Source organism: Canis lupus, chromosome 13 (genome assembly GCF_003254725.2).
Source record: "Canis lupus dingo isolate Sandy chromosome 13, ASM325472v2, whole genome shotgun sequence".
Taxonomy (NCBI): domain Eukaryota; kingdom Metazoa; phylum Chordata; class Mammalia; order Carnivora; family Canidae; genus Canis; species Canis lupus.
In genome coordinates this window covers 29,788,685-29,815,765 of record NC_064255.1, presented here as the reverse complement: position 1 = coordinate 29,815,765, position 27,081 = coordinate 29,788,685, and the positions used below count along the sequence as shown (strand labels likewise).

Genomic DNA, 27,081 nt, shown 5'->3' with positions numbered 1-27,081 from the left:
GAGGGGGAGACTCTCAAGCAGACTCTGCCCTGAGCACAAAGCCCTATGCGGGGCTTGATCCTAGGACCCTGAGATCAAAACCAAGAATTGGGCGATTGACCAAATGAGCCACCCACGTGCCCCTCAAGATCTAAAATTCTTGGGCAGCTCCAGTGGCTTAGCAGTTTAGCGCCTACCTTCACCCAGGGCCTGATCCTGGAGACTGGGGATCGGGTCCCATGTCGGGCTCCCTGCATGGAGCCTGCTTCTCCCTCTGCCTGTGTCTCTGCCTCTCTCTCTCTCTCTGTGTGTGTGTGTGTGTGTGTGTGTGTGTGTCTCTCATGCATAGATAAATAAAATCTTAAAAAAAAATCTAAGATTCTTAATTTGCCCACACATCATTGCCTGTGTCCTCTCACTCACACATGAACTCCATAAGCCAGGAGCCTTATCTACTGGGGTTATGACTTTCCCCCTGCAGCCTAGAGGAGAGCCCCTTTGTAAGTATACGTTGGACGTGGGCAAGAATTAGTGCATGGACTGTCCCTGCCTCTTCCACCCACTGTGGATGTCCAGGGACAAGCAGCCCGCTTCTCCATCAGGCACAGCAGGCCCAGTGCCTAGGGCCCGCCGTGACTTTAGGGCCCACGAGAAAAATGTTCCTTTCAATTTCTTTTAAGACCAGAAGAAAAAAAAAATAAATGGATCATAATGAATATGTAATAACGAATCCAGCACGGCTCACATTCATCTTTACCAGCGCAGTCATAAAATATTTTTACTAGTTTGGGGGGATAAGCCAACCCCGCCGATCTCCAGCTTTCTCTGAACAGAACCTGATAATCCCACCTGGCAGGGATGCTGGCAGGACGGAGGACACTTAGACGAGGCGCCCTGCATGAGCCCGGGACCCACGGCGCGGGCGTGAAGGGCTTGCAGTGTTGCCCGGAGGCGCAGAGCCTGGGACCCGACCGGACTCCCTGGTGTTGAGAGCTGTCTCCTTTGCCTGGAAGCCTCTAGATCACACTGCAGGGGACAGGCAGGGCTGGTCTCACTGTGCCCACCGAAGGATAAAGGAACTGAGCTCAGACTGGGTAATCAACTTGCCTGAATTGTGTGACCGAAGCCAAGAACTGAGACCCATTTTTCTGCTTCCAGGTCGTGGGGCTCTCGACAGCACCCCACCGTGCACCCCGCCATGCGGGGGTCGGGTGCGGACTCTAACACCCACCCACTCAAATGCCGCTTTTCAGGAAGTGCTGTGCACCCGTTGGGACTCCTGCATGCTCCTCTGCTATAATCTGTCACCAAAGGCTTGATTTTCCTGTGCTGGGGCTGGTGCCAGCGCCTCGGGCTGCCAGGTGCTGCTTCCAACTCTCAGACGGGCTGCTTTCCCCTCCTCACTCCCCGAAGGGCCCCCACTCCACCTGCTCCTGGACGGGACCAGCTCCTGCCCAAGCTCGGGGCACGGTGGCGGCGCTGTTTCTGATTTTTCTCGCCTTCCTTGGAGATGCTTGTGCTTGGAGGGGAAGAGAGAACAGTGCATCTTGGAACAAATCTGCTTTTGATCATGCAAATTAATGCCCGGTTAATGTAGGCAGACTGTCAATTTCACCAGTTAGAGAGAGAGAGAGAGAGAGAGAGAGAGAAAAGAGGGAAAAAAATCCCTACCAGAGCGACTGATGAATTTCAACAGAAAGCTGCTACTTCAGAAAATAAGATCATTCTCCGAGAGCGGAGGCTTTCCAGGCATCTCAGGCAGCCGTGATGCTCCACGGGTATGTGTTAACTTTGCTGGTGTCATTAGGACTCTCTGTGTGGCCCATGGCTGGCCTGGGGTGGTAGGTGGGTGAGGGTCTTCACACAGACTTGCTGGCAGCCCTGCCCACCCACCCCTACATGGTCTGTCGGATTTGGTGGGTCTCTGCTGAAGTAATGGGTGGGTCCAGGGGCTCACTTGGGGTGGGAGGGACGCCTCCCGCTCCTGTGACTTCCCCTGGGAAGCCGGACCGTGTAGGTTTGTGGGTTGGGCTCTGGATGGTATGAATGCAGGGCTGGCATAAGGAAAAAGCATGTGTGGGTGTCTACCACGATTTGGAAAACTGGCTCAGGTCAGGCGAGGTGATTCAGTGGTTGTGTGTCCTTTGTATTTCTGCTTTCTCTGGAGAAGTCTCTGGATCAGGGAAAATAGCTCTGGATACTAATCCTAATCATACAACTGAAGAATTAGGTGAAAAACTAATATTTATTGAGCACGTACTACCTGCAAGATATGGATGCATAGGTGATTTCATTCAACATCTTAGTGAGGATATTGACTGGTAATCTCCCAGTTTTACAGATAAGAAAACTATGGCTCAGGTGTTGGGGAACCCAAATGCTCCTCCTGCTGCCTGGGGGACAGGGTCGTGGTCAGGTCTTTGACATTCCTGCTGGTGATGCCACTGTGGCTCCAGTGGCCCCCTCCTCTGGCCCCAGCACCTCTTAAGGCCCCGTACTAGGATGTCCATCTCTCTATTTAGTGCGTATCAAACTGGATTTTCGTTATATACTTATGCTCTTTTTCGATCTCCTTACTTGACTGTGAGCTCCTTGAGGGCAGGGATTGGATGTATACTTGTACCCCAAACACCCACACAGCATCTGGCACATAGTAAATGGCCTCCCTGAGTGGGGCATGACTAAACAAATAGGTCTCTGTGTTGGGAAAACATGCCTGACACCTGCTCTAGGCTGTGGTGGTTTTCTGCAATGTTCTGCTTCTTAGCCCAGATGGGCAGGAGGAGCTGGGCTGACGTAGAAGGATTCAGGAGAAGGAATTGTTGGGATTGAGGCTCTCGGGAACATGCCAACCTGGGGTTCCCCTCAGCTAATGGTAGCTGGACCCAGGTCCTATGGAACCTTCTGGGTGAAATGGAGAAACCCACAAACTGAAGTCTGAATGAGGGTCATGAGCAGGCTGAGGCAAGGAAAGGCAACCCAGGGGCTTGTGTGAGCAGGATATTATGATTTAAAAGAGTAACTTATACTGTGTGTAGAGAGCAGCTGGTAGCTGCGTTCCGCTTGTGTGTCTACACTACAGTGTTGCGGTCCTGTTGTTGGTTAGGATTCTGAGGATTCCTCTGGCCTGTGAGTGTGTCTGGGAGGGTACAGGTGGTGCTGGTGCATTTGCCCTCCCTGCCCTAGAGTTTGGCATACATGGGGTTGGGCACAGAGTTCCCCATTTGGAGCCAGAGATCTTCAGTGGAGACTTGGCTTTGTAAATGACTGGTTCAATGATCTTGGGACAATCATTAAATCTCTGGAAGCCTTCTTCCTCAGTCAAACTGTGTTAAATATCAGTTTGTGGGCCTCTACCTCGCAGGGTCTTGGTTGAGGTACAGTAAGAATGGAGGTGGGACTGCGAGGCCCTTTGCACATGGCAGCCCTTGGTCTAGCTGTGTTTGTGTCCATTGGTGGGTGGGGAGCCCTTAGAGGGAGGACCTGGCTTTTCCCAGAGTGCTGTAACAGGAAGGGGATGCCTTTGGACTTAGATCTGGATTTGAATTTTGCTCTCTCTCTGAACTGCTCTCCTGTCTGAATAGATAACAAATCATAGATCATAAGGTTGTTAGAAGGCGGATTATATCCTAGAAGACTCCTAGGTTAGCTTCTGGCACATTGTCAGGTCGCCCTAATTTCATTCTCTCAATCTAAGGAGGAGTCATTGAGCCCTTATTGTATACCAGGTACTTTCCTAGCACTGGAGATAAAGCAGAAAGCAACACTAATAAAGTTTCAGTGCTCATATTCTAGTTGGGGAAGAAACACAATAGACAAAGTATAGTATGTCAAGGGGCGGAAGTGCTGAGGACGGGGAACAGGATAAGAGGGAGAAAGAACGCTGGAGATATGGCTGCCTTTTCCATCTGGGTGGTCTAGCAAGTACTCTGAAGAAGTGAGGACGTGAGTTATCTGGAGAACATTCTAGAAGAGGGAAGGGCACATGTCAAGACACTAAGATGGGAGCATGCTTGGCATATTTGAGGAACACCAAAGCGATTAGTTGGGATTAAGTGCAGTGAGCAAGGGGGGGCAGCAGGAGGTGGGGTCAGAGAGGAGATGGGGGCCTCATTGGGTTGTGGTCATTGTAAGGACCACGGTTTTCCTCTGCAGGAATTGAGGCCACTAGAGGGCTTTGGCTGGGGTTCGGGGGCGGGGATAGGATCTGACACTATGTAGAGGGATGGCTCTGGCCACTGTGGTCCTCACAGATCACAGGGGATGCAGGGAGCTAGTTGGGGGCTCCACTGTGGTCCTCAAAGATCACAGGGGATGCAGGGAGCTAGTTGTGGGCTATTACAAAAGTCCTGGAGAAAGATGGTGGTATGGTTCAGGGTGAGGGCAGAAGAGGTGGTGTGGGGTAGTTGGATCCTGGGTGCAATTGGAAGATAGAGCCAGCTGGGTTTGCTGACGCGGTGCTGATAGGATGGAGAGGAGCAGAGTCATGATGAATGTTAGCCTGCAGCCCTGCATGCAAAAGCTGGAGTCACTGTTTACTGAGATGCATTCAGCAGCACATGCTCACTGAAGCAGGCCACAGAGGAGTCAGCAGATCCTTCTGGATGTGTTCGGGGCTGGAAGCTATGAGACATCTCACTGGAGATGGCAAATAGACTCTGGGCCAAACCAATCTCGAGTCCAAGGGAAAAGGCCAGGCTGGAGGTATAAGGCTGGGCTGGAGGGACCCATTCCAGAAACATCAGCACCTAATGGCATCGGAAGGGTGGTGCTGGCCTCAAACCCGTCCATCACTATTCCTGACCCTCTCTCAGTTCCTCAGATGAATTCTTGGCAGGACTAAGGCTCATGAAACCACTCAGTGGCCAGATTGGCACATGTTCAGAAGAGAAGGAGCAGAGAAGTGAAGCAAGAGAGGAAGGCTCTGGCCAGGAGTAAATGTGCCCAGGACAGCTCTGGCCCAGGACTGACTGGGGTTTGGATAATCAATTGTGAAACAGGGCTGCCTGGTGCTTAGCCCTGCCCTCCAGCACCCTCCCTATGCTGGTGCCTGCACATGAGGGCACACTTGCCCAGCCAGGCCCTGGTGTGGGCAGGGAGCTCCTGTCGGCAGACACCATCTTTCTTCGCAAGTGCCCCAAGGAAACATCTCCTTGAAAGCCTCAGTGGGAGAGTCAATGGGAGGAATGGAGATACATTGCTAAGGAGGGATCCCAGTTGTCTGGATCCAGACTCCTGGCTGGGGTAGGATCGGGGGCTCAGAGATTCAGGACAGAGCCAGGAGACTCCCAAATATACTGCAGGAGAAGAGGAAGCCTGAGGCGGCCTCATGGCTACACAACCCTCCTACAGTGGCCTGGCATAATCAGATCATCAGACTGGGGCTGTCCTCTGGCCCACCGCAGCCCCAAACCTGCTGGTAAGAGCCCCCCATCCTCAGACCTGCAGGCAGAGGGGTATAGGAGCTAGCTGCCAGGGCCTGTATCCTCCCACCCGTCTAGAATGATTCCCAGACTCCTGGGCATAGAAAAGTCGTTCTTCTCTCTAGAGTCAGAGACGGCTAAGATAAATTTTCAGGACATGGTCCAAAGAACGAGAGCTGTGAGGATATAGTCTCTTCTGCACAAGGATCCCACATCCCCGTGGGGCAGCATAAAATGAGATGTTGCATGGAGAAGGGTCCAGGGAGAGTGGCTATTTCTTTCCCTGGTGCCCATGCCACAGGGCACCGTCTCTGGCAAGGAGCTCTACAGGGTGCAGCATACATCTAAAAACATTCATTTCTTTCTCAGGCTTTAAATTTGTTATGTTTTCATGAATCTTTTATAGCAATTCAGCATATTAGTGCAGCAATACACATGTATATGATTTATACATACATTATAAAGGGGTAGATCAAAAGCCATTCAAAGACCCACTACTGGGGAGAAGAAAGGCCCAGGGCTTGTGGTGGAGAAGGGGCATCTTTTCAATGCTTCCCAAGCGTCAGCCCAGCTCAATAATTAAGTTACAGCCCCTTGAAGTAAGGGCTGTGTTATATGTAGGGTGCTCGGCAGGAAAACGTGGAGATGGAGCAGATGCAAAAGTTCTTTCTCGACTGGACAGGAGCTAATGGTGACTAAGTTCTGGTCTACACCGAGTCCCCCAGCCCACACATACACAAAACACTCTCCCAGCACTCTCTATGTGTCTATACATAGGGCACCTGGGGCTCAGGGGTTGAGCACCTGCCTTTGGCTCAGGTCGTGATCCCGGGCTCCCTGCATGGAGCCTGCTTCTCCCTCTGCCCGTGTCTCTGCCTCTCTCTCTGTGTCTCTCATGAATAAATAGATAAAATCTTATACAAATACACACACACACACATATATATGTTATACGTAACACACATGTGTATATGTAGTAATATTAGTAATATTAAATTCATCCTATCCCTTTTCACTCTGCTACACCTCCTGAGGTAACCGATATTAACGCTGGCTACATAACTTCCCACACTCCAACCCTTTCACAAAGAAACATAAAATTATGCACATTTACTTATTTACAGATGGATACAGGCTGGTTATTTTAACAGATATGGATGCTACCTTAATTACACGATTCCTCTGCATTCTGGCTTTTTTGTTTTCCATTTAACAACATGTCACTGGCATCCCTCAAGCCAGTAGAGATGAATCTGGTTCATCCTTTTCGCCATCTGCATAATATTTAACAGTTTGCGTGTAGCCTAACTTTGTCCACCATTGCTCTGTTAATGCGCACTTGGGCTGCTTCCAACCTTTTGCAACCATAATTCATGCTGTGATAAATACTCTTGTACATAGAGATCATGTCAAAGTGGTGTTTTTATTGCTGTAAGACAGAGTCCCCCAAGTGAGACATGTTACCGGAGGGAATCGAATAATCCAAGGCAATGCAGGATCCCATGAGGTGGCATGAATGATTTTTTTTTTTTTAATTTCAGTTAGGCTGCCTTATATTCAACGGAGCCAGACACAGCCCCATGCAGAGTGTGTCTGTTTCTGTTCACTGTGTTTCTCGCGTGGCGACCACCATCCCAGACCTGACAACTTAAAGGATCTTTTCAGAGTGGCCTGGGATATCTGGGTGGCTCAGTGGTTGGGCATCTGCCTTTGGCTCAGGCCATGATCTCGGGGTCCTGGGATTAACACCCATGTCAGGATCCCTGTGAGGAGCTTGCTTCTCCCTTTGCTTATGTCTCTCTCTCTCTCTCTCTCTTTCTCTCTCTCTGTGACTCTCGTGAACAGATAAATAAAATCTTAAAAAAAAAAAAAAAAGAGCAGCCTGACAAGGATGGGAGGGCAGGCTGGAGGAGAGCATGCTTGGCCTCTTCTAAGGCAAGTCACATCCTAGTGAGGCATGAGGGCATCTGGTCAGAGCAGGAAGTGGGTGTTCAAACAGAAGACTATGACTTTTTCCCATTTCACCATGTCTCCAAGCAGCCAAGCGAAGTCGCCTTTGCCAGGTACATGGTAAAACACCCCCTTGCCTGCCCAGTTTTCCCAGGGAAGAAAATCAGAATGGGGCTGGGGCTTTCCTTGCCAGGACTGGGAGAGGGTGCCCTTTCGACCGCCCACCTCTGCTCCTTCAGTTCCTCAGTGGGACAAACCTTCTTCAGGGGGCAGGGGGATCCACCGCCTAGAACCCCGAAGCTCACAGATCTCCTTGGTCAGCCTCTGCTCACTGCTTCCCCCGGTGATTCACTCACAGATGGAATCTGTGAATGTGGGGGTGAAGGTGTCTGTGTTGCTCACAACCCTGCATCTGTCTTAGGTCTGAAACAATTCCCCCCATTACCATCTCCCAAGCTCCTTACAGGGCCTTTGCACAGAGTGGTATTTTAGAGATTATTTCATAAATGAGCGAGTAAGTCAGTGACTCTGGACCAAGGTCAGACTTTAAGGTCCAGAGCCATGGGGACACAGCCAACGGGGGACCTCTGAGGCTCCTCTCTGCCTACCTTCACGGCTTTCGCTCTGTTGATGAGCCCGTCATCTTGAGAACTCCCAATCAGCAGATCCACCTTTGCCCGCAGAGTCCTCTGAAGTGCTCTGGCTGGAGCCTCTCGGAGGTACTGGCCATCAACCACAGGACCCCAGTAGTGGAAAGGGCCACTCACGGCCAGGAGCTACATTGGGTGCAAAGGGATGCCATTATGTGTATGGATTTTATCCTTCTTTTAAAACAAGGTTCTAGAAGAATCAGTTGGATTGCTTTTCTTAATCATGGTTTAACTGTAGTGAATGCTGGTGCTGGTTATCCATCTGGGGCTGTGTTGGGAAATCAGAGTCAAATTACAAGAAAAACAGGCAGGAGGGATACCAGGCAAGGAGCTGGAAGGCAAATCTCACTCTGAGCAATGGGTGGTCCCAAGGGGAGCTTCCTGGAGTTTTCCCACTGAAGTGATTATAGATCCACAGGAAGGAATGTCTAAGCCTGAACCTATACGTGTGTAAGTGAGTGGGAGTAGGCATTCATGGAGGAGCAGGTGGTGGCCAAAGCCAGGATCCAACAGAGAAATTCATCAGCTGTAGCCACTCTCTCATTGGCCCATACTTGGGGGAGCTGTGGTTCAGACCTGCTCTGGGTCTATGAGTCCAGGCCCATTGCTGAAGGCATCAAACCCTTGGCTCTGAGGACAATAGTTCTTCCCACTAGTGTCACCTTCATCAATGTTAGGGATAGCCAGAGACTGTGGGCAGTGAGCAGGATCTTCTCAGGTGGAAAAAGGGAGCACATAAGGGGACGAGGTGACCCAAGTCCACTGCAGTTATGACCATAATGCTCGATCTGTGTGGCTGTGACTTGATAGAGTGTCTCCATGGTCCCAGCACAGTTAGGATCCACCCTTTACATGTTTCCCTTCATCATATCCTCCTACCCTATAAGGCCCACATTATATTTTACGGATAAAATCCAATGTGTAGAGAGATATGTCCACCTTCAGTACCTATGCCTGGTCTATTACAAGCTGGGTCCACCCACGGTGCTGGGGATCAGGTTGTGCACGTTCTAACTTCCGCCAGTCAGCCACCTGCTGTGTGGTCTTGGGTGGGTCAGGTCTCCTTTCTAGGCCTGGTTTCCCATTTGGAAAAGATCAGAGAGTGTCGCTCCCCAGCCAACTCATATACAAGTGCCCACCTTGGTCTGGGCATCATTGAGGATGCTGGCAGGCTTCTGGCGGAGACAGGACACCAGTTCTTGGGTGGACGAGGTGGGGCAGCCGATCTCCTCTGCCAGAGCAGCTGCCTGCTCCTGAGCCCTCCCCTGGCTGATGACAACAGCTGGGGAGAATGCAGAGCCACCCTGGAAGAAAACACAGACTCAGGACAAATAGTCTAGATTGTATCCTCCCCCATCACCTCCCACTCAGCCCAGAGATCTCAGGGCCACATTAGGACTCTGCATCATTCATCCACACTTGGAAGTCCCAGGACCCTTCCCGGAGATGCCTACAGGCATTTGGGAGGGCAGGACTTATCACCATCCTATCAACATCAAGTGTGATCTTGAATGAGTATCTCTCTTGGCCTCAGTTTCCTTACCTGGGAAGTGCAGGCACTAGACAGAAAGACAGAAGGATCATTGACTAAATTTGTATATTGAGGCTAAAAGCCAGTAGTGGTTGACAGGGACAAAGATGAGAATTGTCCTGTGAGCAGAGAACCCTGACAGGTGGGGCCACTTCCCCCACCCTCACCTCCTGGGTCTCCTTAAATAGTAAGTTTCCTGGCTCAGTTAAGACAGAGTTAGACTTTCGAACATATGCCCACCTAGAAGGTGATGGAAACACAGTCATTGCGCAAGTACATTTTTCCAGCAGAGTCAATGCAAGTCTCTGTCAAATGCTGGCTGGCTGGGAGCCTTTCCACTCCAGGAATGCAGGCGGTGGGAACACCAGGAGGTCCATCTCCAGGCCTGGGCTGTTGGTGGGATTGGTCATCTGCCCAGGGTGGGGGAGGTGGGCTGAGTGCCTTGGCTAGGGTACAACCCCAGAGTTTTCTGTCTGTGGACCACCCCACAGCTCAGACACTGTTGCCCACTATGGCATCAGGAATAATGCAGGGTGGGGGGAAGGTTGTTCAGCAAGACTACCAGCACCATACTGGTGTTCTATGGGACTACCAGCACCATACTATTACTAGTGCCACTGCCATTGGTAACACACAGCAAGGGCCATTGATTGAGGGCTTCGGCTCTTAACACAAGAGCTTCCCCCACGTCCTCTCATTTATCCTCACAAAAGCTATACAAGTTGGCTGCTGTCACTGTTCCCATTGTCACAAATATGAAAATGAAGACATCGAGAAATTCAGTAACTTGTGCAAAGCCACAAATGCTGCCAGGGTCTGACCCAGCCTACAGATGCAGGCAGCTGGGCTACAGAGTTTGTTGGGCCCCAGGACCCTGAGCAGGAAGTAGGAGGTTCTAGTTCTCTGACCAAACTCTGTAGTAAGGGGCCTGGGCTGGAAAGTCCTGTGTACTGCCCACCTACAACCACCTGCCAGTACTCACCCTCAGGAAATTTGTGTCTCGTGCAATCTCTGCAACATTGAGGGGAAGTAGGTACAATTGCCACCCCATTTTGCAGGGAGGCAAACTGAGGCCCAAGTGGAAAAAGAAATTCTCACTTATGGTGTATCTAAAATGTACCTGGACCTAGGAGCTTGGCAACAACAAAAACTAATAATGATAGTTAATATGTACTGAGTAGTTGCAAAGTTTCAGGTATAGTTGTAAGGACTCCATACAAATAAACTCATTAAATCCTCTCTACAACTCTCAGAAGTAAATGTTATTTGACCCTTTATCTTAGAGAGGAGGATACTAAGGTACAGAAAGGTTCAGGACCTTGCCCAACATCACTCAGCAGGTGACTGGCAGAGCCAGGACCCCAATCCAAGCAGCTCATCTTGGCCATGCTCTCAACCTCTACATTATGACATATGTGTTTTTATACCCAGAACAAGATGCCATGTTCTTGAGCCGAATTGTACCCTCTTACTCCAATGTAAAGAGAGCACCGATTGGGCTGAATCCATAGAATATGTTTCCATCCTAGCCCTTACCCTGAACTAAACCATCAGAAACTGGTAAAAATACCAGAAATACTGCAATGGGTATACCAGAGGGTGCCGCTCTCACTGGGTCTTTGAGAAGATTCCTTGAAGCATTGCAGAGGAAAGCATTCTGGAAACTGTAAAGCAAAGTGCACCTGAGTCACTGCTGCTGATATCCATTGTGTAAAGCAGACAAAAGACAGATGCCCAGAGGGGAGGAGATCCATCCTCCTGAGATCCCAACTGGACATATTTCCTAAAGTAAGGGAGCACATTCCGACACTGCTTCCAGAAAGTTCTAGTGGTCTTTATGCCTCACAGTCAGGATGGAGGGTCATGGGCAAAGCAAAGGCACTGCAATGAGGTTAGGCCATCCTGAAGGTAGGGCTGAGCTGAGGCCAGCACTGGGTGAGGCATATACCAAAAGTTGCAGAGAGGGCCAGGGGCTGGGGCCGGTTCTGGCCCCAAGTAGGGCTGAGGCTCCGAATCTCATCATCTAAATACAGCCAGATGCCGCTGAACACAGCACCCGACCTGGCTTCCAACTCCACATGGTGACTTCACACCTTAGCTAGCACCTTTCCCTCCTGAGTCACGTGGACACAGTGCTATCAGCTCCATGTGCTTCCTCTCAGGGTGAGATGCCTAAGAATCAAAAGACAAAACCTCGGTGGAGTATTCCTCATGTGTCCTCAGCATTTTGCAGATAGTATTTTGTGCCTTACGACCATCACATGAGGCAGATGATATTATCATCCCATTGTATAGATAAGGGGCTCAAGACACAGAAAGGCAAATGACTCACCCAGGACCACAGGATTGGGTGGAGGCCAAACCACAGTCTGAACGCAGGTGACCAGGCTCCAAGGCCGAGCCCTCAGCCACCGGGTCAGCCTTCCATATGCACTGGGCAGGTTCTTGAAGAAAGATGGTGGCATTATTACCATCTCTTCTGTACTTAGCTGTCAGGACCAAAGAGGAACCTTGTGGCCAGAGTCAGAGGGGAGGGTAGCTGCAACCCAAGCCCAGAGAGAGGAGAGAGCATATAGGGTGTGGATCCTGACAGCAGCAATATTGTTATCCTGGGGCCTGGAAGCCCTTTCTGATGGCTCCGAGCCACTAGAGTGGGGCTGGCTGCTTGGTCCACAGATGCAACAGGGCAAGGGGCAGGGAGGTGGTCATCTACATTGGTTTTCTGTCCTCATACCATTTAAAAAAGCTCAGAGTCTTCCACTGTTGGTGGAGTTTGCTACAAAACTCACAAGGCAAGGTTCCTGCACCACTGAGCTCCAGCCAGGGGCTTGCTCTAAGCTTCAGCATCCATAGCGCATGGAGTCCTAATGCCTGAGCTCGCAGTGAGAATAAGCAGCCGCGAAAGTAAAATACCCAGGCAGCCCAGAGCCAGGAATTCAACCATGGTAACAATCTACAAGGGACAAGATGATTTAGCCCACGGGCTTCTTTCTAATGAGGGGCCCAGCTTTTCTGAGAACCACTGGATCTGTTCTGTCTTAAGAGAACACACACACACGCGCGTGCACACATACGCTCAAAGTACTCAAGGTCAAAGTATCATGTTCTAAATTGCAAATCAAGTTGGCAAACTGCAGGCTGCTGAAGTGGGGCCTTTGAGCCCAGCTTCGCCCACAGGTAGACTGTGGGGACCCGGACCTCTGGAAGGGGCCCTCTGATGTTTGTTTTTTTTTTTTTTTTTTTCCCTCTGATGTTTTTATCACTGGGTACAGCTATAAAAAGCAAGAGCTCCCGATACCGTGAGGAAGTGGTTAAAGGCGTGGGTTACAGCGATACTGCACGATGGCTTAGAGAACTTTCCTCTCCCTCAATTATATTGTTTTAATCGATCTTGTTGAAGGAAATGTCTTTCTCCATGGAAAATTGGTGGTTAAAACAAGTCAACGGCCAGCTCAGCCCTCACTTGAAAGCACTTGGACAGAGACAAAAGAATGGGGCCGGAGGAGGGTGTGTCATAGAGCAGGGGCTTTGGGGATAGAACTGTCTATGCAGCCTGGGCCTGTAGAACAGGCCGTCAGCCCTATAGAACTGAACCTGGCAGAAGGAAGGACCAGGTTCACACTCTAGCCCTGTTACTTTCTGGTAAAGGGACTCAGGCAGGTGACCGACTTCGGGAGCTTTGGTGTCCTCATCTGTGAATGGGAATAACAAACTGTCCTCTAAGGGTCATCATAAAGACACAGAGAAGATGGTGGGTGTCCTGTGCATGGTGGGTGGTATATTCATAATGCAGGTGGCACCACAGGGGCTAACAGGACCCCTGCAGAGTTTGGAGGCAGCAGTGTCTTCAGCCTGCCTGGGCACACAGCAGTCTCTTGGTTGGCCCTGGGCCTGGACTTATCTAAATCTGACCTAGCTATTAATCGGCAATGAGTTTCCGCCTGTTGTATGTGTGTGTTTTTTTTAACTTCAAAAATAATGTGAGATAAAACCACAATTGCTGACCACTGCTTTTTCTCCCTGAAGCTTCTGAACATCAGTCAGTCAGCCACCCTAGTCACCTCTGAAGCAGGACCTGCCCCCATCTAAGCATGCATATAGACACAGATCATCACAGATGAAAGATACACCCACAGTACAGGCACACACAGAGACATACACACTCAGAAACACACAGTCGCAGACAGAAACACACAGTATACACAGACATACTTAGATACACGCAGACGTACAATAACACACACATACACACCAGAATTTCTTGAAATGGACAGTCACTCCCGGGGAGGTGGGGGAGGGGTGGCAGATGGGTTCAGGGGACTGATTACTCACATGAGCTAGAGAGGAAAGGAACAGGGTCCTAAGTATCCCAGCATCCTCAGAATGGGGCCCGGGACTCAGAAAAGTAGGTTTTGAATGAGTGAACCAGTGACTGTATGAGTGAGGGCAAGGAAGAATGGATGGATGGATAAATGAATGGATGGATGGATGGATGGATGGATGGATGGATGGATGGATAAATGGATGGATGGATGGATGGATGGATGGATGGACGGATGGATAAATGGATGGACGGATGGATGGATAAATGGATGGATGGATGGACAAATGGATGGATGGATGGATGGGCCTACTTATTATCCTGAGTGAAAAGGGGTATTTGCATGAAAGAATAGTGAGAAATAAAGTTGAGAGGATTTTGAATCCAGCCTAAGCAAGAGAGAAAATTCAGAGGGTGGTAAACCATAGCATACAGGATAGTGATAGGGAGTCAGGAAAGGCTTTTGACCAGGGTGTTGCAGAGAGGATTTGAGGAATGTCATTGATCATTGGTTCCTTGCTTCCTTGGCACTGAGAACAGTGCATAGCACCCAGTAGGCTCTCAGTAAATGACTGAACCCCGAAGCCTCCTGAAGAGGCACTTCTGATGGCAGAGGTGCAGATGGTTATCCCTTTGCCCCCAGAGCCTAGCACAGCACATGTGCACGAGAGGCCTTCACTAGACACGGATCCAGCAGAATGGCACTAGAACGAGTGGCTGGATGGTCAGCTCTCAGGTTGATCGGGATAAGTGAGAGGGAGCAGTGCTGAAACGGGGAGCCCAGCAGAGGCTGGCAGGGGCTGGGGAGAAAGGATGAGGTGGAACCAGGTGTCACTTCCACGGCTCTGCACCAGCCACTCTCTTGGGAAGGGGCCTGGCCTGGAGGCTGCCCGCAGAGTACTTGAGACAGTTGAACTGGGGGATATTACTGAGCTGCCCAGACAGCCCAGAGAAAACTCGGGACGTTAAGTCAGAGACAGACTTTTTTTTTTTTTAAGCCATTATACATCCACATTCATGTTAGTATTGTCTTTAGTGTTTTCTTTTTCTTTTTTTTTTTTTTTCTTTTCTTTAGTGTTTTCTACACTGAAACCATCTTCTTGATGCCCCAAAGCACGAGTTTTACCCTAACTCATAGCACCTGAGTTGTGGCAAAACTTCATGCAAATGGATGATAATGAACACAACTTTTATCTCGAAACTCTAGTCTCTGGGCATCGGAGCACATTTCTCCCTCCTCTTCCTAGGAGTCAGCAGGTCTAGGTTTTAGTTGGTGAAAGCACAGAGCGTTTGAACAAGGAAAACAAGGGTATGACTCAGCCCTTGCTAACGCCCTCCCCATATCGCCAGCTCAGGTGTCGATCTTGCCTCGGAGGGCTTAACATCAGCGCCGGGCCGAAGCCCAGCCTAGAAGAGCATGTAAAGGAGACTCAGTGGATGGCCTCCTTCTTTTGTGAAGAAGTGGGCACATGTGCAAAACCTCAGTCCCCCGCAGCCAGGCTTCCTCCCTGACCTGTTGCCAGGTGTTCAAGGAACACGCTGTGTACTGAACTGGGTGCAGAGAAAATGCTCTCCTGGCTTCCGGACTGTTGCCCTCAGTTCTGTTAGTACTATCAGAAGACAAATGCACGCCAGCAACTTCACTGGCTAATTCTAGGCCGCCACTCTTTTTTTAAACCTTCGAAATAGACTTTCAGTGTAGAAAAGTGGGGTGGTCCTTCATGAATCTCAGCAGATGGCAGAAGGTGACACCTGCAGGGAACACAAGCAGCCTGGTTCCTCTGTGGTTCAGGGAAGGGAACGGGAGGTAAGACTTCACATCCGGAGTCTCTCTCTTCCTTCGTGGGGTACCTGCGGAGCCCTACTGGGCCTGTCAATGTCCCCCTGCTTCCATCTTTCCATTTTTAAATTATATCAACTTTTCAAAGGAGGCAGAAGAGAAGGAAACATTGATTGATAAAGTCCCTTTTAAGAGCCAGGTCAGGTATTATGCTGAGTGAAATAAGTCAATCGGAGAAGGACAAACATTATATGGTATCATTCATTTGGGGAATATAAAAATTAGTAAAAGGGAATAAAGGGGAAAGGAGAAAAAAATGAGTGGGAAATATCAGAAAGGGTGACAGAACATGAAAGACTCCTAACTCTGGGAAATGAACTAGGGGTGGTGGAAGGGGAGGTGGGTGGGGGGGTGGGGGTGACTGAGTGACGGGCACTGAGGTGGGCACTTGACGGGATGAGCACTGGGTGTTATTCTATATATTGGCAAATTGAACACCAATAAAAATTAAATTTCTTAAAAAAAAAAAAAAAAAAGAGCCAGGTCAGGGACGCCTGGGTGGCTCAGTGGTTGAGCATCTGCCTTAGGCTCAGGGAGTGATCCTGGGGTCCTGGGATCAAGTTCCACATCGAGCCCCCTGCAGGGAGTCTGCTTCCCCCTCTGCCTATGTCTCTGCCTCTCTCTCTCTCTCTCTCTCTCTCTTTCTCTCTGTGTCTCTCACGAATAAATAAATAAGATCTTAAAAAAGAAAAAGAGCCAGGTCATTCATGTGCATTTTCTCATGTGATCCCTACTATAACCTTCTAAGTACCGTCATCTCCATGTTACAAATGGGGAGACCGAGACCCAGAGTGGCTAGATAATTTGTTCAAGGCCTTGGGACCGAATGTTGCAGAACTGGGATTATAAGGCTTGCTGTTTCGTCCTTCACTGCACTGCCTACCATGAACAACAATGACAACCAAACATATCCCAGACCCTTATTTCCCACCCCACTCATGAGAGGCTGGCAGCTGGTGACTCAGAAACAAGATCTTTGCGGGGGTGGCCGGGACAGTGAAAGCGGGGACAGTCTGCTTCTCCCATGACAGGAGTAAGTTGCTTTGACTGAGTTGTTTTGACATGCATTTACAACCGCATCACGGTCTGCTTTATGGCTTTATGTCGAGCTCTCGTTTACACTGTCTTAAATACCCACAGCCATTGTGGGCATTTAAATACCCACTCCATTCCTGTGAAGTAGAAAGAACGAATATTATCTAAAATATAGATTATATATTTTATAATTATATATATATATATATATATATATATATATATATATATATAGTTTCTGAAAAAAAACTATAAGACTTATTTCATCATTCTTTTGTACGTTTCCCCGCTTTATTCCGAGAAGAATTGGGCATATACTCAGGAAAGAGTGTCAAAGAACTTTAGTAACCTGCTCATGCCAGGTGAGAGAGGTAAAGAGCCCAACTCTTTGACCCTAAAATGCTGTGACTTTCTCATGATGCCATGCTGCCTCAATTGATGGCAGAGGTCATGAGAAATTCTCAGGCATCTTCTGTCCCTCATCCATTATGTATCACCTCACCAGCTGCTTGGGACAGTTCAACTTTATCAATTCCCAGAGTCCCCTATTAATTCAAGGCAAGGGAGCGATAGAGGAGTTTTATTGGCTTTTTGTATTTTTCAGAGTATTCTTACTTTTTTCCAATTAGTGTATGTTGAATTTGTAATTAGAAAAAAAAAATAGGGGCATCCTGGGTGGCTCAGTGGTTTAGTGCCACCTTTAGCCCAGGGTGTGATCCTGGAGTCCGCGGATCGAGTCCCACGTCGGGCTCCCTGCGTGGAGCCTGCTTCTCCCTCTGCCTATGTCTCTGCCTCTTTCTCTCTCTGTGTCTCTCATGAATAAATAAATAAATAAAATCTTTTTTTTAAAAAAATTTAATTACATTTGAAAGACCAATTTCGTACTAAAATATAACTGACTCTTGTCAAGGAGAAAGCACTCATTATCACTTGTCTTATAAGCTGATCCGTGGGCAAATGGCATGGAAAAGGCCTCTTATGAAAGCTCTGCAGGGGTATTGAAGTGTGGGACAGAAGGAGGACCCCTAAGGGAGAAGGGAGGTGTTCCTGACTGTGAGAGGTGGTCCCAACGACCAGCCTGCTTGCCATCACAGTCTTGCCAAAATGCCAATCCTCTTCATGGCCCAGAGAAGGGCTGGAGTGTATTGTCCTCCAACCATTGGTGTTACATTAGTTTATTTAAAGGGTAAACAGAACAACTTTTGGAATTTTTAGAGGAAAAATCTATCATAGAAAATCTAGGTGAGCAAAACAAAGAAAATTAAAATAATACATAATCCTCCCAACAAAGGAAGACCACTGTTAAATACCATTAGTGTGTATGTGTGCATATATTTATAGATATATGTATATTTATATTGATATATTTATATGTAGGAAATAATTGAAATCATATTGGTTCTAAGCCTGTTTTGTTTTGTTTTTGCACAGTCAATTATGAATATCATTCTGCGCTATTACCTATTCGGTTCCAAGACTGTTTCTAAAGCCAGTGTGCAATCGGGTACTTAGGCTGCTGAGGAGAGTCACAGAGGGGGTTAGGAGCACCTGCAGGCTGTGGAATGTGATGCAAATCCCAGCTCTGCTTTGTCCATATTTGATGGAGACTCTTTTTCAACTGTCAGAAGGACTATAATGGGGGCCCCTCGGTAGCTCAGTGGTTGAGTGTCTGCCTTTGGCTCAGGTTGTGATCCCAGGATCTTGGGATCGAGTCCCACATCAGGCTCTTTGCAGGAACCCTGCTTCTCCCTCTGCCTATGTCTCTGCCTGTCTGTGTGTGTCTCTCAAGAATGAATAAATAAATAAAACCTTAAAAAAAAAGGACTATAATGATACTGTTAGTTTCCCCCATAAGATTGTTATAGGGGAAGAAATGAGATGATTCTCATGTAATGGTGTGGTGTGCTGCAACTTGTAAGTATGCAATAAATAATAGCCATTATTGCTTCCAGTTTTATGTAGGTGCTGGATAACCCTGCAATGTACCCACACCTTTATAGCGAAATCTATTCACATATCATAGTCATGACGATTTCCTGATATAAAGGTATTACTAGCTCAGAAAGTATACTTTTATTTTTCTGACAGATGATGAACAATGTGTTGAATGAGCTGCTTGTGTAACATTTTATTGGTTTCTCATTAAAGACATACCATGTGAAAATATGAAAGGAAAATATTTTTTGTATCATATATGTATGGTGAATGTTTATATAGGTTTTAAAACTGTGTTTCTTGGCATTTAGAGCTAACTTGAGAAAATGGTTTTTTTCAGATGTAACTCACGTATCGTATAGTTCACTCATTTAAAGCATACAGTTCAATGGTTTTTAGTTATATTCAGAGTCATGCAACCATCACCATGATCCAATTTTAGAATATTTTCAGCATCCCACAAAGAAACCATGAACCCATTAGCAGTCATTTCCCAGTCCCACCCCCATGCCCAGCCCCAGGCAACCACTAATCTACTTTCTGTCTCTGCAGATTTGTCTGTTCTGAACATTTCTTATGAATGCAATCATGCAATATGTGGCCTTTTCTGTCTGGATCCTTCCACTTCATCCGTGTAGTAGGGCTCCATTCCATTTTATTGCTGAATCATATTCTATTGTCTAGATCCACTATATTTAACTTATCTGTTCATCAGTTGGTGGATATTTGGGTTCTTTCCACTTTTTGCTGATTGTAAATAATGCTGCTATGAACACATCTGTTCAGTTGTGTGTGTGTGTGTGTGTGTGTGTGTGTTTTCAGCTCTTTTAGTTGTCTATGTAGGAGTAGGATTGCACGGTTACATGCCTACTCTCTGTTTAATCTCCTGAAAAGCTGCCAAAATGTTTCCTCAAGCAGCTGCACCATTTTATATTCCCATAAGCAATGTATGAATGCTCTGATTTCTCCTCATGCTCACCAGTTATTGTTGTCTCTTTAAAAAATTATTAGTCGCACAGCAGTCCTAGCGAGTATCAAGTGGTATCTCATGGGGGTGTTGATTTTCACTTCCCTAGCGTCTAATAATGTTGAGCACCTTTCCCTGTGCTTATGGGCCATTTGCAGATCTTTGGAGAAATTCCCTATTCAGACCCTTTGCCCATTTTTAAATGGGGTTGTCTTTCTGCTTTTGAGTTAGAAGTGTTCTTCATATATTCCAGAGACAAATCCCTTATCAAATATATGGTTTGCAAACATTTCCATGTCTTTTTTTTTACTTTATTTTATTTTCTACCTTTTAAAAAAATATTTTATTTACTTATTCATGAGAGGCAGAGAGAGAGGCAGACACAGGCAGAGGGAGAAGCAGGCTCCCTGTGGGAAGCCCAATGCGGAACTCAATCCTGGGGCCCCAGGATGGCGACCTGACCCAAAGGCAGATGCTCAACCACTGAGCCACTCAGGCGTCCCTCTTTTTCACTTTCTTGATGGTACTTTTGGCACCTCAAAGTTTTTAACACTGAGGAAGTCCAGTCCAGGAAGTTCTTTGCTGTGGGTGCTTTTGGAGTCACAGCTGAGAAACCATCATTTAACCCCTGCGTTCTACATGGAAATATTTTTAAAACCTTTTTTTTTTTTTTCACAATGTGCTGCCAACTGCCCTCCGAGGTGGTTGAGTTTTGTATTTTATCTGCAAGCTTAAATTACCCACCAACTGTTTGTACCCATGGAGGAGAATGAAGAAAGGTAGGAGCAGGTAGTGGCAGCCCTCTGTGTTCTCTGCCCTTGACACGCTGTTCTCAGTGTGGGCTCGCTAAACCTCTGACCTGAGGAACGATGACTGCCCCTCTTGTGAAAGAATGGCAGAGGCTCAGAGAGGATAATTGACCTGCCCCCATCACCCACTGCTTGGGAGCTGGATTCAGTGTGTTGGTCTCCAAAGCCAGTGCTTTGCCCAGCCTCCATGTGCCAAAGGGAACAGGGATGGAGACAAATTTCTGTACTCCTCCTCCCTACTCCAGACACATTGGGAAACACTACTCTCTACGTGGCCCAGCCACACAACAGTCCTCTTTATCTTTGGAGGCACAGTGTGGAGGCCTGGCCTGGGCATTCGTGGCGGGGGGTGGGGGGGAGTAGGGCTCCAAGGAGGAGCACCTCCCAGGAACTTCAGCTTGGGGAGTAGAGAGGAGCCAGGCCTTGGCTCTGCCCTTGAGAATGGAGCTTGCTCTCCTAGTTTTTCCTCCAGGTTCCCGCAGACTTGACAAAATGCCTTTTTCCATCTGTCACCAACATTACATCTAATTGTCTCAGCCACCTTCTGACTGTCAGAAACTATTTAAACGTTTGCCACGTGAAGAGTACTGGTCTCCCAGGCAAAGCTATCACCCATTAAGAGTGACAAGCTGAGTGATGACTGAAGCAAAGACAGGCCCCTTATTTCAATGGAATTTATGAAATGCAGGGAGTCTTTCCCTTCGTTCTCAATCAACAATTCACACACACACATTGGGTACAGGTTGCCTTTTAAAAATAATTTCATAATTAGAGCTTGCAAAAGTGCCCGGGTGTTTCTTTCCAGTCATTTATGCCTGTAGCTTTGTTTCAGGGACCTGCCGGCCCAGAATAAAGGAACAGTGCACCTGTATAGGGGAGAAGGAAAGCATTGGTCCTTGAGGATTATAGCCTGGGGTTAAGTCGTGGTTTTGCCACCTTCTTTTTCTTTGGCCTTCAACAAATTAAGTCTTTACACCCCAGCCCCTCAGCTATAGAGCACATGACTCACAGTCTTGTTGCAAGGGGTACAAGAAATGTGTCATGTGAGGAATGCTGCATGCTGCCTGGTTTCTATGAGTTCTGGCAGTCTTAGTTCTGTTGGGTATGACCAGCAGGACACCTGCACAGCAGGATTTCATTGACTAATGCCACCTCACCTATCACTCTCCTACAATGTTGGAAACAACTCCCAGTGTAGAAACGTGGTAAGAACATGAATTGAGAAATCTGAAAGGCACATTCGAGTCTCTGCTCTGTTGCTTAGTGGTTTTGTCATTTGAAGCAAATCAAACAACCTTACCAAGTCCATTTTGCAAAGGTGGGATTTTATCCATACCTCTGAGATTGGTTGTGCGGCTTAGTGAAGTGGACACATGCAAGGCACCCAAGGGCGGCCCTTGCCCAGCACTCTGTCCTTGAACCTCATTTCGAGGCACCCCTTCAGTGTTCCAGCTGGAGAGAGAGCTGGCCCAGAATGGAAGCCTTGTTGCTTCAAGTCTATGCCACAGGAGAGACTGAGCCATTTGTTTTCCCTGGAGGTTTGACCCCTGCAGTCAAGCATAGTGTATGAAGAACTACCCCAACAAACAGGAGAGTTTGGGAGTACCTGGATGGCTCAGCCAGTTAAGCATCTGCCTTCAGCTCAAGTCATGATCCCAGGGTCCTGGGATAAAGCCCCATGTCCAGCTCACTGCTCAGCAGGGAGTATGCTTCTCCCTTTCCCTCTGCCATTCTCCCCAGCTTGTGCTTCCTAATAGATAAAAATACAATCTTAAAAAAAAAAAAGGAGGGTCTACAATGTTGTCAAAGCTAGCGAAGACTGCTAGAAGTAAGAAAGTCATGTCCAATTATTGTTTTCTTCCCAATCATCTCCAGACAGCACACAGGGTGTATGACCCGGCTTCCTGGACGTGATCAGCAGTGACTGTGCAGAGAGCACAGTCCTGGGATCTGTGTCTTCAGGTCTAGCCTCATATACCAACCCTCCCTGACTAGGCCCTATGTGTTCACGTAGGGCTCAGCCTTAGCCACTGCAGTGACTCCTTGCTTCGCTTGTATTAGCCCCAGTGGGAAGTGAGGTGCGAGCCCAGCCCCCACCTGGTGCAGAGGACAGCCCTGGAAACCCCTGGCCCATAATTCAAGGAGCCTCTCTCTCCAAACTTTCCCATGCAGACACTGCCAGGGATGCTCACTAAGGTGCCAATGCCTCTCTATGGACTAAATAAGTATGCATTATTTGCAACACCATCCACATTAAATGTGTCAGGTGGAAACAGATATACATTATTATAGTCATAGAAAACATGGACACAACATGGGTCTCGGGATCCGAGAAATCTTACTGAATCTTGTGCTGACAATTTGGCAAGCACCTTTACTCTCAGGGTCTCACCTGAGAGTAAAGGGCCCATTATGCCTCAAGAGCATGGGCCATGGGGCCCACTGGTCCAGTTCCAAGTCTGGCAATCCTTCTTACTCACTGTGTGTGTCCTTAGAAAAGTGATTTAAGTTCCCTGTGCCTCAGTTTCCTCAATGCAAAACAAGGATAAGAATAGTATTCAGGCTTGTTCATTTGTTGAGGCGAATTCAGGAGACAACAGAGGAAATGCATACATGTGCTAAGTTTCTAATAAGTAGAAGCAATCATTAAAATCATGATCGATATTTCTAGGAGTTCTTCCCCAAGTGAAATCAACTAAAGCACCATGCAGAGTGCAGCTGTTATTATTTACAATAGTTATTATTTACAATATGAGTGCTACTCAAACTAAAATAACAAATAGTGAAATATCCCCCAGACAAAAGAAGTCTGGCGGGGTTGAATTTTGTTCCAGCCAAGGGTATTTTAAGCTGCTGAGCTGGTCTGTCCCCCCCCATCATCCTTGGATGCCACCCGCCACTGGTGTAATTAGTTGTGGCTCGGCGGCAACGAAGGAGACGCCGCCTAGCAATTTCCCACTTATGAATGCATGACACCACTTTAAAAGCATATCACAGCCGGTTCTGAGCTTGCTCCTCTTTAGGTACAGGATGCAGGACCTAGTCGTGGGTACAAAAGCACATCTCCCAGGAGCTAGGGCAGCACAGAATGAGAGCGCGGGAGGGGACGCCAGCGAAAGCCATAATCTCTCTGTCACGGATCTTAACCCCATTTGTGCTACTAAAGCACTTTTAGAGGTGACTGGGCCAGGATCTTTGTTGTCGTTTTAGGAGATGAGGACAGCAGGGCAAAGCACTGAGGAGGCCTGAGTTGGTTCGTGTTGGGAAGCTGATCAGAGAGGCCTGATCGCTACATGGCCAGCCGGCTGTGTCGGCTGTCCCCTGGCTGTCCCCTGGCTGTCTCCGGATGCAGGCTGCCCTGCTGTAGTGAGCTAGGCTAGTATCAGGACAATCCCATTCCCACCTTGATATGGTAGCTGCTTCAGGGAATCAGAAAGCGATTAAGGCCTTGAAGAAGTTTGTAATCTACAGGGATGGAAGGTTTTTTGTTTTTATTTTTGTCTTAAACCTGCTCCCTAGAGCACCTGGGTGGTTTAGTCTGTTAAGCATCTGCCTTCAGTTCAGGTCATGATCCTGGAGTCCTGGGATTGAGCCCTACATCAGGCTCCCTGCTCAGCGAGGAGTCTGCTTCTCCCTCTGCCCCTCCCCTAGCTCATGCTCTCCCCCCCCACCCCATCTCACTCAGCGTTGCTATCTCAAATAAATAAATAAAATCTTAAAAAAAAAATTGGGACACCTGGGTGGCTCAGTGGTTGAGCATCTGCCTTTGGTTCAAGGCGTGATCCCAGGATCTGGGATCAATCCCATATCGGGCTCCATGCGAGGAGCCTGCTTCTTCCTCTACCTATGTCTCAGCCTCTCTCTCTCTCTGTGTCTCAAATGAATGAATGAATGAGTGAATGAATGAATCAATGAATAAATAAATAAATCTTAAAAAAAATAAAATAAAAAAATATCCAAACCCTGTTCCCTCTGTCCCCTTCTGTGCTCCCTCCCTTCCTTTCAGTAATGTGGGACAGGCGCTGGGGCTGTAAGAGGTGCTAGTGCTAGGTGTCAATCACTGACAAAACAGGTGGACTCTATGCCTTCGTGGAACTTACAGCTTTTGGAAGACAGACCAGCAGAGAGATGGAAACATGAAGGTGTTAATGAGAGACTTTTGATCAAATTCTCTTCCTGGAGCCTGATGCCACCTTTCTCCTGCACTGACTCTTTCTCATGGGAAGACTCACTCTGGTCTTTGTTCTTAAGCAGAGTTCACAAGAACCTCTGTGCTCTTTCCAGAAGCTGGACTATATATATATTTTTCCCCGGGGTAGATAACATGCAGGCTTTCAAAATTCCTTGTTAAAATCCCTCTTCGTTTAGCCATGATGCCTGTCTCCTTTGTTTCTGTTAAGAGTCTCGGTCTCCCAAAGGAAGTTCACAAGATAATCCACTGAAACACAGCAAGAAAATGCTAGAATATATTATTTAACTAGTCTTATATTTCAAAAATATTTTTATATTTATAATGTATATATTAGCAGAGTCATCTGCTTATGTAATTAATGACTGTGAATATATGGGGGTGCTTACTCAACACTTACTGTCTGGGTGCATAATTGAAAGTTTAGAGATGATTATACTAGACAACAGGAAGAGACCCTTTTCTCAGTGAGCTGAAGAAAGGCAAGTCCAGATGGGACATCATCATAGACTCACAGTGTCTGCTCTGTTCATGGGAATAAAAATGATCAGCAAACTTCTTGCTTCTGAGACAGCTGCAGGCCTTTCGGGCAAGGCTCAGCTGCAGACAGATGGCACCATATCTGCCATCCCTCCTCCACATCAATGCCACATGACATGAGTCATTTTGGGGTACCGGCCATTTACATAATCAAAGAACTCTGCCTCTGGGCAGAGGACAAGAGCAGAAGGGACACAGCTTAGCTTCACCTTTTGCAGGAAGTGAAGGGAACATGAACCCTTTGACCAGACTCTGACTCAGTAAGATGAAAGTTTCATCAAACCCCTGGCTGGCCCCAAAAGGAGATTCAGCCCTAATTCTGTAAGATCCTAAAATGAGGGGAAGGCCATTCTAGGTCAGTGGAACAACAGGAGTAAGTTCAGAGGCAAAAGCAAGCAGAGCCTGTCAAGGGAACAGGAGAAAGGGGAAGGTCACAGGGAAGGCAGGTTGGGGCAGGGAGGACCAGGTGAGGATCTGTACAAGGCCAAGGATGATGGTGGGGGGGCGGGGGGTGTGTGCAGTGGAAGACTGCGGCAGGACAGCACTGGGACTGAAACAATTTGAGGAGGGGCAGTTCATCAGCCTATCCCAGCTGCATTTGAGAGGTGCCAGGAGATCACAGGAGGCAGGATGACACACAAGTGGCAGATACTGAAGTCACTTCCACCTCCAGACAAGATGCAACTAAAGTTATTGCATAATGAAAATCAAAATGAAAAGGCACAAAATGAACATCCTGGCTGGCCCCGCCAAATGTCTAGTTTTGATGGACAATTTTCATGTTCAAGGTTGAGCTGAACATCACCTCTCCATTGAGCCTTGGCTCCCCTGCAAGCACCAGTCATTTCTCTGGTTTCCCTCATCTCTGGAGCCCCCATCATGCTGCCCTGTCATCATGGCTCTTTCCTGGCCCCTGTTTAGCTCACACTGAGCTCTTGGGTGGCAGGGTGCGTGTCACTGTCATCCTTGTCCCCCTAGAGCTTAGCCTCACGGCTGGCCTGATGTTAATATTCATGTAATACAATCCTCATTTGAATAATGAGTGGCTCAGTTAGATCTAGGAAATAAAAGAGTTTGTACATTGGTGCATGAGAGGAAGTTTGTAAGCCAAGCAAAGTTACAAAGACTGAATTTGGGACCCACTCGAGAACTTCCTGAGCTCTGAGAAATCCGGAGACCTTTTTTATCAACCCTCACAAAGCTGGGAAGAGATGAGGTCTCCCTTGGAGTGGGGTTAGTGTGTTCAGTTGAGCAATGACCAAAGAGAACAAGCCCAGTGAATCAACACATTTGTGCAACTCATCACAGTGGAGGGTAATGGGAACAAAGCTTTCACTTTTCTCTTTCCTGAGAACAGTGTTGTGTTAAGAGGCCTCTTGAAGAAGCACACAGATTCTGAGGATCCACACAGATCCTGCTGGAGGATTTAGCCCATCCAGATGGACCACTTACCCATCTTTGGGGATGGTTCCAGAAATATAAACAACTGCCATCTCTAGAGAAACAAGAGGGTCTGATCTCTCCTAGAATATGTCCATGGTTAGCTTACTGTCCTCCCCAGAGGTGAAAAGCCAATATTCACAGTGTACATGCTTTTGTTCAAAATACAGATGCATAATCCTCATTATTCATTTAATCAGTGGATAACTAATTAAACTAACGAATCATCTCTTCTCAGGTAGGCTCAGGGCAAGGATCAATGGTCATGTGTTGGACACGCACCTGCCTTCCCAGGCATGAGCTCCACTTTGAAGGGCAAGGGAGACATTCATATACGTGCTTTGCACTGTGCTAGGTGGTCTATACACATTGTCCTGTGGACTCTCAGTCCTAGGAGAGGCCTAGTAACACCTGTGCAAGGTCACACAGCTCCCAAGTATCTTGAACTCTCTCTCTTGTTCTTGACTCCCAT

At 47.8% G+C, this 27,081-nt stretch overlaps 2 protein-coding genes across 7 annotated transcripts in view; one reads left to right on the top strand and one right to left on the bottom strand.

Moving 5' to 3' along the window:
• The window catches only part of TG (thyroglobulin), a 249,203-nt gene that overhangs the window by 26,721 nt on the left and 195,401 nt on the right, over nucleotides 1-27,081 (bottom strand). For all 3 annotated transcript variants that reach the window (XM_025450469.3, XM_049092761.1, XM_049092762.1), the window contains 2 exons: nucleotides 9,142-9,306; nucleotides 7,961-8,128 (listed from right to left, as the gene is read on the bottom strand). In XM_025450469.3, coding sequence (XP_025306254.3) covers nucleotides 7,961-8,128; nucleotides 9,142-9,306 — 333 coding nt within the window. The remainder of the gene's footprint in view (nucleotides 1-7,960; nucleotides 8,129-9,141; nucleotides 9,307-27,081) is intronic.
• SLA (Src like adaptor) overlaps nucleotides 1-27,081 on the top strand; it is an 87,737-nt gene that overhangs the window by 19,360 nt on the left and 41,296 nt on the right. Inside the window, exon 1 of one of the 4 annotated variants that reach the window (XM_025450466.3) lies at nucleotides 1,492-1,757. The exons of 1 other annotated variant lie outside the window; for it this stretch is intronic. The gene's annotated coding sequence lies outside the window, so the exon portion shown is untranslated. Of the gene's footprint in view, nucleotides 1-1,491; nucleotides 1,758-27,081 lie in introns of those variants that run through there. 2 more of the 4 variants (XM_049092765.1, XM_049092764.1) reach the window with 2 other exon arrangements.